The 16,296-nt window shown below is 64.7% G+C and overlaps 5 protein-coding genes across 7 annotated transcripts; 3 read left to right on the top strand and 2 right to left on the bottom strand.

The window, feature by feature from the left end:
• Positions 1-49: 49 nt before the first annotated feature.
• CHLRE_06g280950v5 (uncharacterized protein) lies at positions 50-6,895 on the top strand. Its single transcript, XM_043063260.1, has 14 exons — positions 50-219; positions 493-578; positions 827-1,050; positions 1,298-1,363; positions 1,723-1,891; positions 2,381-2,547; positions 2,705-2,763; positions 2,932-3,010; positions 3,254-3,355; positions 3,591-3,842; positions 4,089-4,364; positions 4,630-4,904; positions 5,163-5,368; positions 5,556-6,895. The coding sequence occupies exons 2-14, from the start codon at positions 500-502 to the stop codon at positions 5,798-5,800; spliced, it is 2,199 nt and encodes a 732-aa protein (XP_042923966.1). The 5' UTR covers positions 50-219; positions 493-499; the 3' UTR covers positions 5,801-6,895.
• Positions 6,896-6,897: 2 nt separating this feature from the next.
• Positions 6,898-9,529, bottom strand: CHLRE_06g280900v5 (uncharacterized protein). 3 transcript variants are annotated; one of them, XM_001695265.2, is made up of 7 exons: positions 9,246-9,529; positions 9,099-9,159; positions 8,912-9,028; positions 8,645-8,797; positions 8,288-8,380; positions 7,993-8,055; positions 6,898-7,742 (listed from the first exon to the last, which is right to left on the bottom strand). In XM_001695265.2, the coding sequence occupies exons 1-7, from the start codon at positions 9,305-9,307 to the stop codon at positions 7,515-7,517; spliced, it is 777 nt and encodes a 258-aa protein (XP_001695317.1). In that variant the 5' UTR covers positions 9,308-9,529; the 3' UTR covers positions 6,898-7,514. The 3 variants fall into 3 exon arrangements, with proteins under 3 accessions (XP_001695317.1, XP_042923965.1, XP_042923964.1); XM_043063258.1 differs by having other exon boundaries at positions 8,645-8,794; XM_043063259.1 differs by having other exon boundaries at positions 9,099-9,156.
• Positions 9,530-9,653: 124 nt separating this feature from the next.
• CHLRE_06g280850v5 (uncharacterized protein) lies at positions 9,654-11,490 on the top strand. The gene is made up of 2 exons (XM_001695386.2): positions 9,654-10,492; positions 10,923-11,490. The coding sequence occupies exons 1-2, from the start codon at positions 9,794-9,796 to the stop codon at positions 11,079-11,081; spliced, it is 858 nt and encodes a 285-aa protein (XP_001695438.1). The 5' UTR covers positions 9,654-9,793; the 3' UTR covers positions 11,082-11,490.
• A 7-nt stretch (positions 11,491-11,497) lies between these two features.
• Positions 11,498-14,229, bottom strand: CHLRE_06g280800v5 (uncharacterized protein). Its single transcript, XM_043063257.1, has 4 exons — positions 13,429-14,229; positions 12,967-13,127; positions 12,555-12,751; positions 11,498-12,288 (listed from the first exon to the last, which is right to left on the bottom strand). Exons 1-4 carry the CDS (start codon positions 14,084-14,086, stop codon positions 11,844-11,846), a joined length of 1,461 nt encoding a protein of 486 aa, XP_042923963.1. The 5' UTR covers positions 14,087-14,229; the 3' UTR covers positions 11,498-11,843.
• Positions 14,230-14,369: 140 nt separating this feature from the next.
• Positions 14,370-16,151, top strand: CHLRE_06g280750v5 (uncharacterized protein). The gene is made up of 6 exons (XM_043063256.1): positions 14,370-14,456; positions 14,620-14,679; positions 14,876-14,986; positions 15,207-15,221; positions 15,407-15,511; positions 15,758-16,151. The coding sequence occupies exons 1-6, from the start codon at positions 14,454-14,456 to the stop codon at positions 15,806-15,808; spliced, it is 345 nt and encodes a 114-aa protein (XP_042923962.1). The 5' UTR covers positions 14,370-14,453; the 3' UTR covers positions 15,809-16,151.
• Positions 16,152-16,296: the final 145 nt, after the last annotated feature.

The raw sequence follows: 16,296 nt of genomic DNA, 5'->3' as shown, positions 1-16,296 counted from the left end.
TCCCACTCGTCATAAGCCCACTCCTCAACTTGGCACTTGCCAGCCATCAGCATAATTATTCTTAGGCCCTAACTCAGGCACTTAGCCATAGCCATAGCAGTCGTTGCTGCTGGTTAGGGTCATCGAAACCTTTTTGCACTGCCGCTGTGACGTCGCCGTCTTGCTTAGACGTTCAGTGACTCGTAATATTGACAGTGGGACCTCTGATTCACTCAAGCGGTGAGCATAGCCGTTGTTGGTCGAGCCTGGCGAGAGCAATCGTCACTTGCGGACTTGCATACCCTGGCACCTGGGTCAATTATGTTTCTTGGTCATACCGTGGGGCCATGGCACACATCCCCGGAACACACAAGCACGGAGCGCGACGACCGGGGTTTGCACCGGTGACGGCGAGCTTGCATAGCTGCGCGTGTCGCCCCTTTGCATAGAAACACATGAATATGATGTGCTGGAACGCCTGACGACTTTGCAAAGCGCGCTGGGCACGTGCAGAGCAAAGATGAAGGCTAAGACTCATTTTTTCAAGAACCTGGACCTGACGTCCATTCTGGTGCCAGAGGAGGATGGAGCATTTACAGGTATGGAGTCTGGGAGTCGGAGTCTGGGGTTGATGGTTGATTGCGCGTCCCCGAGCCCTGCGAGCAAGCTCAGACAACCGAGGCGGGGCGTGATGTGAAGCCCAGCATGTGGGCAGCTGGGATCTGCAGCGTCGGCGCGGGTTGGGTCGGCCGCTCAACCGCAGAGCGGGGTGACAACGCCCACCTGGCGAACGCCCGCCCCGCACTCAACCAGCCCACCCACAAATCCCACCCACGCCGCCTTGCAGGCACGAAGGTGGTGTGTACGGTGGGCCCCAGCTGTCAGGAGGTGGACACGATGTGCGAGATGCTGGACGCGGGCGTGGTGGGCTGCCGCGTGGACCTGACGTGGGGCCCGCTGGAGTTCCACCGCAAGTCGCTTGCCAATCTGCAGCAGGCCATGCGCAAGAGCCGCCGCCTGTGTTGCACCATGGTGGACACGCTGGGCCGCGAGCTCATGATCCGCCGCCAGGTGCGGGGCGGGTGCCGTGGGCGGGCGGCGGGCCCGGCGGCGGGGCGGCAGGCAGGGGAGGCGAGGCGAACGGGGAGAGTGGAGGTGGGAAGAGCGTGGAGGGGAAATGGAGAGAGGGGCAGGCTGGACCCAGCGCCAGAGGGGTGGGGTTACTTTGTGCTGCGATAGCCCCGCTTCCCAGCATCCGCACCTTGCTGCACACGCTGATGTCGCATGTCTCGCTACTGTCGCGGCTGCGGTGTTGCAGGTGAAGATTGGCGAGGACGGCTGGCCCATCCACGAGGAGTCCTTCGCCGTCACGGCTGGACAGCAGGTGGGCGCGCGAGGGCCGGAGGGGGTGGGGGTGGGGTGGCCGGGCACGTGCGTGTGCAGCCCGCATGTAGGCCGGCTGGGTGGCGAGTCCGGGGGCCAGGTGGACACACGCTGGAGCTGGAGTCTTGGGGGCCGAAGCGGGATGAAGCTGGAGCCCACGCTTTGCCAGTAGTGTTTATCAAACCCATGTCAATCGAGACCTAGGATGGCTGCGACGGGTGGGGAGCAGCAGTGTAACGCCCGCATGCGGTGGACCTACCTCCATCCCGCGGCCTTCGATGCTCCGCCCGCCTATCCACCTGCCTCCACCTGCTCACCCACGCGCCCGCTCACCTGCCCACCCGCCTGCGCACCCCCCAGGTGATCATCACCACGCGCACGGACGTGGACGCCAGCAGCAACGTGCTGCCCATCACTTACAGCAAGTTCACGGAGATGGCGGTCAAGGGCGACACCATCTACATCGGCCGCTACCTGGTGTGCGGCGCAGACAGCGCCTCGCTGTACCTGGAGGTCATGGACGTGCAGGGTGCGTGGGCGCAGCAGGGGCGGGCAGGGAGGGAGAGGGAGGGAGGGAGGGAGGGAGAGGGAGGGAGGGAGGGAGGGAGGGAGGGAGGGAGGGAGGGAGGGAGGGGGGGGTGGAGGGAGGGACCTGTCAGCCCACTGTCAGCCCAAACTTAGCCAAACCAAGGGGTTACGAAGCGAAGTGTTGGAAGACGGAGGCCTGGCTGGGTGGGGTGGCAGGCGGGGAGGAACTAGGAGAGCCGGCCGGGGGCTGCTGGTGGCGTTACAGCTGTAGCGGCACGGCGGCGGTAGTGGGAGCGGCAGGCAGCAGCAGGCAAGGGGGGACAAGGGCTGCGATGCAGTTGGTAACACTCTTCCCTGCTGCGGATATGGGGCTATGCGGTGCGGTCCTCGGCCCACTCACCTCGCCATCCCCCCCTGCCCTTCCCCGCCGCTGCCTCTTACCTTCCCCTGCCCCCTGCCTCTGCCCCTGCCCCTGACTTGTCCCGCCCAGGCGACGACGTGTACTGCATCGCCAAGAACGACGCGGTGCTGGACGGCCTGCTGACGGTGTTCCACGCGGAGCGCTCCGTGGAGGGGCTGGCCAACGTGCAGAACGACCTGCCGCTGCTGTCCGACTACGACAAGGAGTGCCTGCACATCCTGGCGCAGGACTTCGAGGTGGGCGGCATGCGGGGCGTGGCGAGAAGGGGTGGGGCGGGGTGGCCCGCCCTTGAGGACCGTGACTCCTGGCGGAGGATTTGCCCATGTGACGGTGGCGATCGTTGCTGACTCACACACCATGTGCCCATGCACGTTTTCGCCACTGCTGCCGCAGATCGACTTCCTGTCGCTGTCGTACACCCGCGCGGCGGAGGACGTGCGAGAGGCGCGCCGGTGCGTGCGTGGGGGAGGGCTGGGTCACCATGCAGCAGGCGGCCGTGATGCCTACACCTCTTTGCCTGCACACTGAAGTGGCTATGCCCAACCATGCTAACGCCCGCCCCTGCCCCTCTATCACTCGCTGACTGGCCATCGTTTGCTTGCTTACTCACCTCCTTGCAGCTTCCTGGACTCCATCGGCATGTCCAACACCAAGATCCTGGCCAAGCTGGAGAGCCGCCAGTCGCTGCTCAACTTCCAGGTGCGCGGGGCGATAGAACACACGATCCAAGTTGTTGCAGTGGAGTGCGTCAAGCGCAGTGAGGCACCCGGGAACCTGGCTGGCTAGTGTCCGGGAAGGCGAACGGCGGAGACCCCAATGCGGCGGGTGGGGCCCGGCGACACGGTAGCTGAGCGCAGGCACGCGTCAGGGGGGCATGGTGTAACATGGTCGGGGCCTGAAGCAAGTTTGTGTCCGCGGTGCGCTCCGGCCATGCGCCTGCAGGGCATCCTGAACGAGGCGGACGGCATCATCATCAGCCGCGGCAACCTGGGCCTGGACTGCGTGCCCGAGAAGATGGCGCTGGTGCAGAAGACCCTGGTGCAGGTGCGTGACGCCGGGCGGTTGGCTGGCCAGCTAGCAGCAGCAGTCAGCCTGCAGGGTGGGGAGCGGGCATGCGAAGAGGGCGTGGCGGCATTCGGAGGCTACGGGGCGCGGGGTGGTGAGAGCCCGGGTATGGCCCGGGCGATCGCCGGCAGGCGCCCACGAACACAGCAAATTGCCCCACGCGTTGTCTTAACCCCGGGCGCCGCCGCCACCACCTCCCCCACCCCCGCCCCAGGCCTGCAACCTGGTGGGCAAGCCCGTGCTGCTGACGCGCGTGGTGGACACCATGATCAACACGCCGCGCCCCACGCGCGCCGAGGCCACGGACGTGGCCAACGCCGTGCTGGACGGCGTCGACGGCATCCTGCTGGGCGCGGAGACGCTGCGCGGGCGCTACCCGGTGTCCACCGTGACCACCATCTGCAACATCAGCCGCGCCGCGGAGAAGGTGTTTGACCACCACTACCACTACGAGCACCTCATGGAGGTGGGGGCTAGGGAAGCTGCGGGAGCGAGGCGGGGGTTGTAGATACCAGCACGAATTAAGCCAGACTTAATGCAATAGAGCGAGGAGGAGAGCGTGGCCTATGCTTGACAACGGAGTGGCACAGGATGGCGCGGGGGCTGTGCGTTGCAGGTGGTGGGGACAGGTGGGATGGCGGGATGCGCGAGGGACGGGACGGGTCCAGCCGGGTACACCGTGCTCATTGCGCCCCCACGCCCCTGCACACAGGTGGCCATTGACGTGGGCGAGATGACCGGCGCGGACGGCAACACCGTGCCCGGCGAGAGCGAGGAAGAAAACGCCACGCCCGGCGGCGCCACCGACACCGAGGGACCGGCGCCCGCCAACGGCAACAAGGCGGCCGCCCCGCCGCTCCACCAAGCTCGCGGCCCGCTGGCCGGCGTGCGCCGCGACGACAGCTGGAACAGCGTCACCAGCGCGGGCGCGCACCACCCGCTGCCCAGCCTGGGCGTGGCCGCCAAGACCATGGCGCGCTTCTCGCAGGTGGGCGCCGCGCGGGCGGATGGGCGGCCCGCCCCACGTGCGGTTGCTCTGCAGCGCTGCGCAGTGAACGCGGCCTTGCCTGCTACCGCATGCTGGCGCCGGAGGCACTGACACCCCGACACAGACTCTTGGCGCCACACTCCGCAACCGCACTAGGCCCTAGGCTTCGTGCAGCCGACGCTGACGCCCTGCTGCCCTACCCCGCCCCCAACTCCGCATCTTCTCAAGCATGAATGTAAGTCCCCCCCCTTCGGCATCCCTGCAGGTGGCCTCCGCCGGCTCCCTGGCGGGCCTGGGCCTGGGCCGCAGCGCCGCCGCTACCAGCGCCTACCAGCGCGCGCCCTACATCTCCAAGCTGGAGTCCATCGCCTCCTCCGCCGTGCGCGCCGCCGACCGCGTGGGCGCCAGCCTGATTGTGGTGTACACGCACACCGGCAAGACGGCGCAGCTGGTGGCCAAGTACCGGCCGCCCATGCCCATCCTGACGCTGGTGGTGCCGCACCTGGTGTCTGACCAGCTCAAGTGGAAGCTGGAGGGCAGGTGGGTGGGTGGCCGGCGCTGGTGGCGGGAGGGTGGCTGCTGGGCTGCTGGGGCGTGTAGCGTGGTGTGGAAGGGTGTGGAATGGTGTGGAGGCGCCACCGTCTGTACCGGACGGTCAGCGGTGGGACGAGTGCTGAGCAGCTCGCCAGGCACGCACGCAGCGCAGGAGCGTGGCGCTTTATTAGCGTGGCGCTTCAGTCTGTCCCCGTGTGATGCTCACACCTTCCTTCCGTGCGCGCCTCCTCGCCCCCCGCGCAGGTCCAGCGCGCGCCAGTGCCTCATCAGTCGCGCGCTGCTGCCGGTGCTGGCCGCGCCCTCGCCCAGCGGCGACCAGCTGCTGCAGGAGGCGGTGGCCATGGCGGGCCGCGTCAAGCTGGTCAAGCCGCACGACCACGTGGTGTGCGTGCAGCGCATCCACGACGACTTCTGCGTCAAGATCATCTCCGTGGACGACATGGGCGCGGGTAGGCCGGGGGCTGAAGGCGGCGAAGGCGGGCGAGGAAAGGGCTTGAGAGGAACCGCGTTGTGGCGGGGCTGGAACGCTTGGGGCGCGTTTGGGGGAGACGCTACAACAGCGTATGCCTCGAAATTGTTTGTGTGCTAACGCTCTCTGCCATTTCTGTTTCCTGCGCTCGGCCTCGTTCACACCAGGCATCAAGCGCGACGACACGGTCATGTCGCACAGCGTGTTTGGCAGCAGCCCCATGGCCGTGCAGGGCTCGTCCGGCTACGACTCGCCGCGCGTGCACAACAACCCCATCGGCAACAAGTTCGGCCCCATGCCGCCCGCCATCATCACCACCGGCAATAGCTTCACCCTGGGCGGCATGGGCGTGGGCGTGCTGTCGCCGGCTGGCCTGGCGGCGGCCAGGGGCAGCAACGGCGGGCGGCAGTAAGAGGCGACTGCGGTTGGGGCTCGCTGACTGCGCGGTGGGGTGCTGAGGGCGCGATGGGGCGCTGGTGGTGGTGGCTGATACTGAGGGACGGTCAAAGCGGCCGAGCACCGGGGGGCGTAGTCTTAGCACGGCTTGAATAGGTTTCAGGCAGGCAGGCACTGAGCAGGTGGGTGACGCGCAACTGGGGTGGGGCGGCGACAGCAAAGGAACATGCAAATGTCCAGTTGTCGACTTGGCCGGTGATATTGTGGAGCTCACTGTGGTAGTAGGAAAGGATGTGACCGTGGGACGGCGTGTGTGCGGGAGGCGGCTGTGAGCGTGACGGCGGGCATTAGTTTCCCGGTCAAATGCATTGGCACAGCCATGCCGGGCAGTGGCATTCAATCCATATCCCACTCGTGTGTAGCCTTGGACGGAGGCGCGCTGCCTCTGGCACGTGTCAGCTTTTTGCTTGCTCTTGCGTCGCATGGCGGCCATTCAATAGTATCCTATTGTTTTCGGATACCTAAATTCGACATTCGGGCTTCATGCAGTGTGAGCTGCACCAGGCTGCACCAAGGCATTGCCGTGTTGAGGCGCTAGTGCTAGGGAACCTGGCGTTACCTGACTTACGGGGATGGTAAAGTTGTTTGTTGGGGGTGACATGCGTGGTTTGGGAGGACATAACATGGTATGTGGACGGAGGGGTGGTGCCGACAGGACACCACCGGCATTGGAGTTCGGAGAAACGGTCACAGAGGTAACTAAGTGGATGCCATGCTGCCTCCCTTTCTTCATGCACCTCAGCATTCACGGCAAATTAATCTGCATCCAGTCCTGTCAGACCGAGCAGAACGGGGGCGTGCATGCGGCCTAGGTCGGGCTGTAACCGTGCTGATGCGGCCGGAACACTTTGTACAGTGAAGCGGACGCCGGATGAGCTGCACGTGAGCCAACTTTGTCAAATGTTAGATTCTGGGGTCTGGGCTCTGAGCGAGTAATCCAATAGCTGGGGAGGGGCGCAGGTACCAGATTGCTCCCTGGTGCAGCACCTATGGCTGAGGCCCGCGCGCTGCCACGATTCGCTTGGCCACAGGCGCTGGGTGTCTGTCGACTGGTCGAGTGGCATACGGTGACAGTGCCATCCCACCCGCAAGTCCACGAATCCAGTGCTGCACACACGTCTTGTGTGGCCAGTCACTCACGCCGGACACACCGCATCGCCAACATCCGCCTAACAGCGGCGCTAATCTGCGGCCCTGGTCAGCAGTACCGGGCCCCAATACAACCCCTACTAGTCCATGTAACTGTACTCGTCCATGGAAACCCTCGTCAACCTTTTAATCCACTATGCGGTAGTGCGCGTCCACTACTGGGGGTTCCCTAGGCGCATGCCCCAATTGCATCGTCGTCTACGGTTGACATCTTGCTTAGCCCGAAAGACGATGCGCCTAAACCTGCCCGTTTCCCATCACTGTGCGCACTGCAGTTCACACCGCCTGCGTCCTCACTTCGTCACACCGTCACTCATACGCCTAACCACTGCACATCTCCTGTCCCTGCCCGCTCGTTGTGGCACGTCGCTCGGCTGCCGCACCTTGCACGCCCGCGGCGGCCACCCCGACCTCCCACACGCCGCCATAAGTCCACCACTACCCATGCCCCATGCCCTTGAACTTAACCCCCACACCCCTATGACTATACGCTAACAGTGCACTGCTTGCGACACAGACTTCTACTTTGCCATGACGTAGAGGATGGTGAACAGCACGCAGGCGGCGATGACGCCCGCCAGCACCAGCGTGTCCTTGGACTTCTTCCGCCGAATGGCGTTGAGCAGCCCGTTCACCACGGGGAAGCGCGACCCCACCTGCACCAGCTTGTCTAGCGCGCCCTCGAACACGCGCCGCTGCCCCAGCAGGTTGCCGCTCACGTTGGCGGCCTGGGACAGGATGTCGTCCACCTGCGTGTGGAGCGGCACAGGGCGCACGATGCCAGGCGCACCGGCACCGGTTAGTTGCGCTGTTTAGTCGCAGGTGCAGTCGTCACGGCCGCACCGTGTGGTCAGCACCTGGTAAGCGCCAGGAAGCTACTGCGGTCAGGCACTCGAGCCCGACCGCAGCACCCGATGGGTGGTGCCCCAGCCCACAGCAGCGGAGCAGGAGTGCGGCCCGCCTCTAGCCAGTTTCAGCCTGGTCGCGTCAGGTGCTCACCATGTTGGCCGAGTTCTGGATGGCGCCGCGTTCCCGCAGCAGCGCCCCCGACGAGTTCTGGACCTGCGCAGACCCCAACCACGCAAGCAGCAGGAAGATTGAGACGCAGCTTCAAGACCAACTTGCATGCGTTGCCCAATCTGAGGCATACGTCGCGACGCCCATTAGCAGCGTCGCAACAGCCTCATGCTCCGTGCCCCACCCGCCGGTTCAGTATCCCGCCCGCCGGCAGTCCCTGCAGCGCCAGCTGAGGCCAACTCAAGCCCCGGATCACCCCCGTGCGCCACGGCCTCACGTTCACGCTGAGGTGCGGGCTGTCCGAGGCGCCCGCCAACAGCTTGACGCGGTCCAGCGCCGCGCCCAGCGTCGAGTTCACCTTGCGGAACTCCTGCAGGGCGAAAATGAATGGACCCGGGCACCAAAGCAGACACACAGGGAAACGATAACCACCAGTGTTAGCGTCGCATGGTTTGTGGGCATCGCAGAAGTCGGACGCGGGAGAAGCTCGGCGCAACACATGGTGGTGGCGAGGTCGAGGCTGATGCTGGTGTAGGACCGCTGGTTCTGCCTGCAGGAGGGCTGCACGCGACAACCCCTGGGCAGCCGGGCGCGCGGTCCCTCTTCATGGGCAAATTGATACTGCTCCACACACCTGCGTGAACTCCTGCAGTATGTCACGGTGGCGTGCGAGCGTGTGGGAACGCGAGTCCGTGCTGCCGCCTACGATGGCAGCCATCTCATCGTTGATGTCCGACAGCCGTTGCAGCAGGTCCTCGACTTCTGCAGCTTTCGTCTGGGCGAGCTGCTGGGGCATTCGGGGGCATTGACGGTATGGGGTTCATTGTTAGCAGGGGTGCATCGCACAGGGCAACGCACCGAGTGCCATACGCACAGGTGTGCCGATGGGTATCCCCCTCACCTGGTCTGCCCCGAGCGAGTTATCTGCCGTGTTTAGCTTGTAGCTGGCCTCAAAGCTGGAGCACAGCTTGGTGAAAGCCGCGAGTTTCACATCGAGCTCGCCTTCTAGCCGGCGTGCCTGCAGTGGCAGCGATACTGATGTTGTGCATCCGCGAAACGAGACCGAGACCCACGCCCACACCCCGCACCTCCTTGCGCAGGTCCTCCCATACGCGTGTTTGGCCGGGCGGGCGCGCGGGGGCAGGACTGCTGGAAAGGGAGCGAGCACAGGAAACAGAAGTTGGTCGCTGCTCTGGACTCGTAACTCAGCGGGGTTGCAAGCTAATGCCACGCACCGGTAAGCCATGTATGCTGTAGCTACTCGTCCGGTGGATGGAACCTCCAATAAATAGGACATATGCAGTGCTCAAGGACTGAGCATGCTGGGTTCCGCTGTCTACAGTGCCCTAGCCCGGCTAGCTGGAGCCGGTAGAGCTTTTTGTGCAACGTATTGAACGTGTTGGGCAGCGCCAGAACCGTGCAGGCAGTTTGGCCAAATGTTCGCGGGCTTGTTGTGTCTACACGAAGCAGGGACACGTTGTTGCTAAGATGTAGGGTTCAAATAAACGTTAGAAAGACAAATATGATCGCGTGCTGGAGCATGCCGGTGCAGAATGTGTTTGCCCTCACGGCATGCCCCTCTGGCCCATGCTTTCCCCAGAAGCCAGCAAGACCTGGTCACTTCCATTATATACATATATGCTGCAAACCAGCCTGCATATATTTGTGCTGACCTAGCTCAAGACCAAACACAACCCTCAAGCAGATCTTTCGCCTTTGCGCCAATTTCTGTCGCTTCACTTCCGTAGTCGTCCTTCCTAGCCAGAAAGCAGCAGCAGGAGCCATGCTGCCACGGCCAACGAGTCACTCCAAGGCGCTAGGCCCGGGCGTGGCCGGCCCGGAGCTCGCGGTGGCCACCTCCGCGGTGCTGGACCGGCCCCCGCAGCCTGGCGCACACCTGCCGCTCAGCGGCGCCGCGCCCTGCGCCGTGGACCCCAGCTCGCTGAACGACCCCCGCCAGCACACCAAGTACCCCTACGTGACGGGCACGTCCGTGCTTGCCGTCAAGTACAAGGACGGCGTGCTGCTGGGCTGCGACACACTGGGCGCCTACGGCAGCACCAAGCGCTACAAGAGCACGCAGCGCCTGTACCGCGTGAACGACAAGTGCGTGGTGGCGGCGGGCGGCGAGATCAGCGACTTCCAGCACATCTCCAACCTGCTGGACGAGCTGACCACCGACGACTACCGCATTGACGACGGGATACAGCTGACGCCGCAGCAGGTGTACAGCTACCTGTGCCGCGTCATGTACAACCGGCGAAACAAGATGGACCCGCTGTGGAACTCGCTGGTGGTGGGCGGCGTGCAGCCGGACGGCAGCCAGTTCCTGGGCATGGTGGGCATGATCGGCACGCACTACACCGACAGCCACGTCACCACCGGCTTCGCCAACCAGCTGGCGCGGCCGCTGTTCCGCGAGCGGCAGCGGGATGACATGAGCGAGGAGGAGGCGCTCAACCTGCTGTACGACGCCATGCGGGTGAGGAGCAGGCAGCAGCATGGGGCGCGGCGGGAGAAGGGCAGGGGGGTAAGGGCGGTGGGGGGACGGAGGTTGGAAGAGGAGGAGTGGCAGCCGGCACAGGCAGGGGCGCGTGAGGCGGGGAGGGCGGCGGCGGCGCGGCAGAAGGTTGCAGGGCTGCTGTGGGAAAGAGCGCGGCTACACGGGAGGACGGGCGGGTTAGAACGGTGGCAAGGGCGCTATGCACGCTGTGCAGTGTGGTGGGCTGCACGGATGACGGATGCGGACGTTTTGACGGCGGGCGTCCACATCACCACACTTCCGCCAGGCTCCCATTGTGCGTCTCCATCGCACTGCTGTCACCTCCCCCTCTCCCCCTCACGCACGCAATCTCAGCCGTTGCCGCCATTTGCGCCTTTGCCCTCATCCCATCCCGCCGCTGTGTCTACAGGTGTGCTACTACCGCGACAAGGTGTCCATCAACAAGTTCCAGGTGGCCAAGGTCACCACTGCCGGTGGCGTCAGCATCTCCGAGCCCTTCGCGCTGGACATGCGCTGGGACTACAAGATGTTCTCCAACCCCACCAAGTGGGCCGTGGGCGCCTGGTAAAAGGCCGGCGGCAGAGGCAGCGGAAGCGCTGGCCGCGGCGGCGGCAGCGGAGGTGTAGATGTGAAGGGCTACGGCGATGAGTGCGGTGAAGAGGACAAGGAGGACAGGAATGGCGTTGACATGAGTTCACGCAGGTAGGGCTGCGCGCGGTAGTGTTGCGTACTGTGGCGGGCATGTATAGGGTTGTGGAGGAAGGCGAGTTTCCCGACAGCGCCGGGCTGCGGGCGAGGTGGCTGTCAAGTCTTTTGGCTACGGTTCCGGCTTGGTGGTGCACACCTCAGTGGCAGGGCCGCCTGGAGCAGATTGCAACAGGTGCAGCAGGTATATCATGGTTACAGCACCGGACGCCCCTGAGTGGACCCCGCATGGCACCATGTGTGCACGTGCACGCTTGTAAACTAGACGCATGTCTTTGCCAGCTGCTCGCTCACTCCAAACTCGCTATCATACTGCCAGCATTTGGCTGAAGCAGCATCAGAGTACGCGTGCGTGTACGGCTGAGTCCTACATGCATCGCTTGCTCATGTTGCAGATCTGGCTGCACAACGTACTGTATTCATAATGTCCGCATTCCAAACTCAGCCTTCAGTTCACTCACTCACCGGTGGCTCACTAGCTGAACTGCAAGTTAAGCACCAACCCCACCACCTGCCGCCTGCAAGCAGCACCGGCACTGTCCCAGGCCATCAGAAACCCGCCTGCAGGCTCGCCCACGCCCGTCATCACCACCACACACGCCTAACGAAGTACACCCAACCTCTCTCACTTCGCCGCATCTGAGCTCGGCGCCTCCGAGGGCGCTGCCGCCGCCTCCTCTAGCCGCGCCCGCTTCGCCGGCTCCTGGGCCTGCGCTTGCCCGTCGGCCGTCCCCGCCGCCGTGGCGCCCACAACCGACGCGCCCTGCCCGCTGGCGGCCAGTCCGGGGCTGTTGGAGGGTAGGGGCGGCTGGACCACCGTAAGGTCGGCAAGGGTGCGCTTGGGCGGCGGCGCGGCAGAGCCGCCGGCCGCGGCACCGTCCGCAGGCTGGCCCTGCGCCGGCGCGGCCGCGGGCTGGAGGGTGATGCGCTTGGTACCCCGCCCCACCACACCCAGAGACACGGTGGCGGCGGCGGCGGCTGCGTTGGTCGGCGCCGCGAAGGAGCCAGAGGAGCCGCCGGCGGCGCCCGCCAGGGCAGCGGCACCGCCATTCGCCTTGATGAACGCTTGCCTGCGCGGGAAACCGGGACACACAGGTCGCACAGGTGAAGCGGGTTACCGTCTGAACGTGCTGTGAAAGCAGGAGCACCTACGGGCGACAGCCAGGTCTGCCAGAGTGTCGCCTGCAACGCCGGACCCACGCCATAAGTAGCGCAGCCCCTCTGCCCACAATCGCTCCGCGCAGGCCCATGCGAATGTAGCACAGCCCCCCCGCTCCCGGCCACAACTGCACTCTGGCCCCCGTCAGCCTCCGCCCACCCGACCCGCTGGCCCCACCTGAGCGCCTCCTTGAGTGAGTTGTTGTGCTTGATGGTGTCGCGCAGCCCCTCGCAGTTGTGGGTCAGCTCCGTCATGACCGCCCGCAGGTCGTCCGCGGTCTCCTGCAGCCGCCGGCCCTCCTCCTCCGCCTCCTCGCCGCCGCTGCCGTCCGTGGGCAGCGCCGCAAGCTTCTCCTCAATCTCGCCGGCCGCGGCCTGTGTGGGATATGCAGCGCGGGACGACGTGAGTGACCGGCGTTAGGCCCCCTTCACGAAAGCCCCTGCCTGAAAGGCGCATGATGTCCAGCACCCCGACTTCTCGTAACCCCTCTCCCTCCTTCCAGCCACCCGCACGCGCCTAGCTCGCCAGCCCCAGCGACAGCCCAGATGTGACCCGCCCCCCAAAGCCCCTCTGCCGCCCAGCCCCGCACCTCCAGCGAGCCGATGGCCTCCTCCGTCTGCGCCAGCGCCTGGTCCGGCTGCTCCATGAAGGTGAGCGACAGCGACAGCTTGTACTGCACCTCGGCGATGCGCCGCTTGCTGGGCGGCTGCATGGCCTTGAGGTGCGCGATGGACTGCCGGTAGCACTCGGCTGCATGGCAGAGCGGGAGGCGGCATCAGGGGGAAGGGGGCATCAGGGGGAGAGGGAGGGGCATAAGTGCGCGGAGAATAGTATGGGTGCAGTATAACGATGGGACGGCCGTCACACGGGGCAATCCGGATTGGCGCAGGCCTTGAGCACCGCCTGCACCGAAAACGCTCCTGATCGCCCACCCGGCCTCAGTCGACCCACCTCGCCTGGGCCCCGCTGAGCCCCGCACGCCCCTCAGCCCCGGCGCCCACCCACCCTCCCCAGCCACCACCCGCCAAGCCAGCCAGCCAGTCACTCTCACCCGCCTCCTCGAAGCGCTCCTCCTCCGACTTGATATCTCCGAGCGACTTGTGCACCTCGGCCAGCTTGCTGTGGTGCTGCTCGGGCGAGTTGCGGTCGTAGATGATGCGCGACAGCTCGATCATCTCCCAAGCCAGCTTCATGTCGTCTGTGGGCGTGCCCTCCGCTTCCTCGCCCTCGCCACCCTCGCCCTCGCCGTCACCCGCTGCACCCTCCTCGCCCTCGCCGCCCTCCTCGCCGCCCTCCTCGTCGTCCTTGCCCTCGCCCTCCTTCTGGTCATCGGCTTGCGCCGCCTCCGCCGCGGGCTGCTCGGCTTTGAACTCCGCAGCGGAGCCGCCCGCGCCTGCGCTGGTCGACGGGCCTGCACCCTCCGCCTGCTCCTTCTTGTCTACCGTCGTCTTGGTGGTGCCCAGCGCATCGGTGGCGTTGCGCGCCACCTCATAGAGCGCAATTCCATAGTACAGGTACACATCCGCGCACTCGATGCCCTCGCTGCCATATTTCTTCTCATACGTCCTCACGACCGAGCATAGCAGCTCCACAGCCTTCTCCGGGTCATCGTCAATTAGGCTCTTGCCCTCCTTCAAGTTGGCCACGGCCAGCTCCAGCTCCTCCGAGCTGACAGACGCAGGAGCCGGCTCAGAAGCCTCGGCAGGCATTTGCTTCAAGTACTTTGATACGCAGGGGCAGTTCGTCACCTACTTCCCAGAAGGCGCGAACGACCTTTGAATTTTCAAGTACAGTTTGTCGCTCAGGATTGCCGCACGTGTGTATTCCTCAACAATGGGCAGTAATAAATGTGTTGCATGGTAGGTGCCAGCGAATGGCCCTTGGCAGCGCCGATGACGAATCCGGGCACGAAGGGTCGTGCCGGGATCGCCGGATCTGGCAGGGGTGCCGGCCCCAGAGGAAGAAAGGGCCGGCCTACACAGCTTCCAACACGCCGTCAAGCGCACACTTATTGTAAGCAGGCGGAATCACTTACATCACGCACAAGTACCTAGTCTTCAGAGGCCGCACGCGAGAATGGTGAGCATCTGAAGCGCGGGCTGCAGCCAGGCCCCGACCGCTCTGCTGGGCCCTGTCGCTGCCGACGTCATTTTCGCCTAGAGAATGTATTCGCGGTTCGGCGCCGCCTCACATACGCATGGGTGACCTTGGCGCTTCTTTCCCGGCCGTTGCCCCGCTGCAGAAGGAGCTCAAGCCGCCGCCTGAGATGGTGGAAGCGATTCAGCAGAGCGAGGACATGACGGTGAGTGAAGCGACACGCAGTGACGCCTGTGAACTGGTGAAATTGCAGGCCAGAGGTGTTGGAGGAGAAGGCGGGAACGGTGCGCCGGCGCGCCCCGCAGCGCAGGTACCCCATGGGTCGTCCATATCGTCACTAAGGCACGCACGCCCCCTGTCCCTGTGCTTACCGAGTCTCGGTCGCTCGCCCCGCTCGACAGGCCCCGCCCGAGTTCGCCGACCGCAGTGATGTTGTCGGACATGAGCCGCACCATGCGCACCACGAGGCCGCACAGGGGGAGACCTACCGCATGACTAAACAGGAGCTCAAGGTGGGGTGGGGTGGGGTGTGTGGAGGGCGGAGCCTGTGGAGGAAGCTGGACCTGGTTGCCCCCAGGTTGGTTATGATGTTCCTGCATTGACCTGAGGTGTTGGGGCTTGTAAATTGTAATGGACTTATAATTCTGACAGCTCGCCCCGCCCTCCCCCTGATGGCTGCACCCCCAACGGGGCGCACGGCGTTGTGGTTGTGGTGCGTGGTGCGCCCTGCAGGACAAGAAGGAGGAGGTGAGGTGCATGTGCTTGTGTGCGTGTGCGTGTGCGTGCGCGTGTGACTGGGGTGGGGCTTACCCGTACGCCCGTCCCTTATGCCTGCCGAGTCGCCATCGGTCAACTCCACCCTTCTCCGCCACGAATAGAGCAGCTATGTATGTGCTGTTGACAGCCCGCCGCCCCCTCCCGACCCCTTGCAGATCAAAATGATGCAGTACGACAAGGAGCGGCACAACCGCTACGACCGTAACCACCCCGGCGGCGGCCCCGCGGGCCAGGGCGACGCCGCCACCACACACAGCATGGTGGGGCGGGGCCTAGGGAGCTATAGGGCAGTGGACGGGCTCTCGGTCGGCCACTCGGTCGGTTGTTGGGATGGAAGGATGTTAGGATGCGGCGAGTCGCCGCTCTAACAGCAAGCCGGTTTTCTTGTGCATCAAGCCATTGTCATGCCCAGCCAGTACCGTACCAGTGCGCGGGCCCCATAAACCTCATTTTCGGCTAAGTGTACCTCGCCGCCTGCGCCCCTGCCGTGTGGCGCCCATATGCAGATGGCCTCACGCGGTGAGCCCGGCGGCCACGTGCGCTACGGCCACGACTGAGAGGTGGTGGCGCTGCTACTGGATGCTCCTGGGCCCGGGTTGCCTAGTGCTTACGGTGGCAGGCGTCCAGTAGCTAGCTAGCTGCAAACTAGTCCATACAAATGCGTGCGGGAAGTTGCACAATGTTAGGGGGCATGTCGGGGTCCCGCGGCTCCCGTCGTCCCGGTGGAGAGTTGGCTGATGGAGTACGATAGTTGGGGAAATTGCGACAAGGCGGTGCGCTGTGAGGGACTGCCCGTGCAGCCTGGGTGAGAATGGGCTGAAATGGGCGGGCCCCACGTTTCCTTCTCCAGCATGCTGCCAGGTAGAATCTGTTGGCGTGTACATGTAACATGGGAATGCAGAGTTGTGTGTTGCTTGATTGCATACCGGCACTCGCGGTGCCCTAGGCCTGCCAGCCCGCCGCCTCATCTGTGCGCACCTGCGCGGGTGTGGTGTCTAGGCCTGCACGGCAGCCCCCTATGATGCAGCACGGTGGCACGGTTCGT

The sequence above is a fragment of the Chlamydomonas reinhardtii genome, chromosome 6, assembly GCF_000002595.2.
Source record: "Chlamydomonas reinhardtii strain CC-503 cw92 mt+ chromosome 6, whole genome shotgun sequence".
Classification (NCBI taxonomy): domain Eukaryota; kingdom Viridiplantae; phylum Chlorophyta; class Chlorophyceae; order Chlamydomonadales; family Chlamydomonadaceae; genus Chlamydomonas; species Chlamydomonas reinhardtii.
This window is presented reverse-complemented; position numbering and strand designations above follow the sequence as displayed.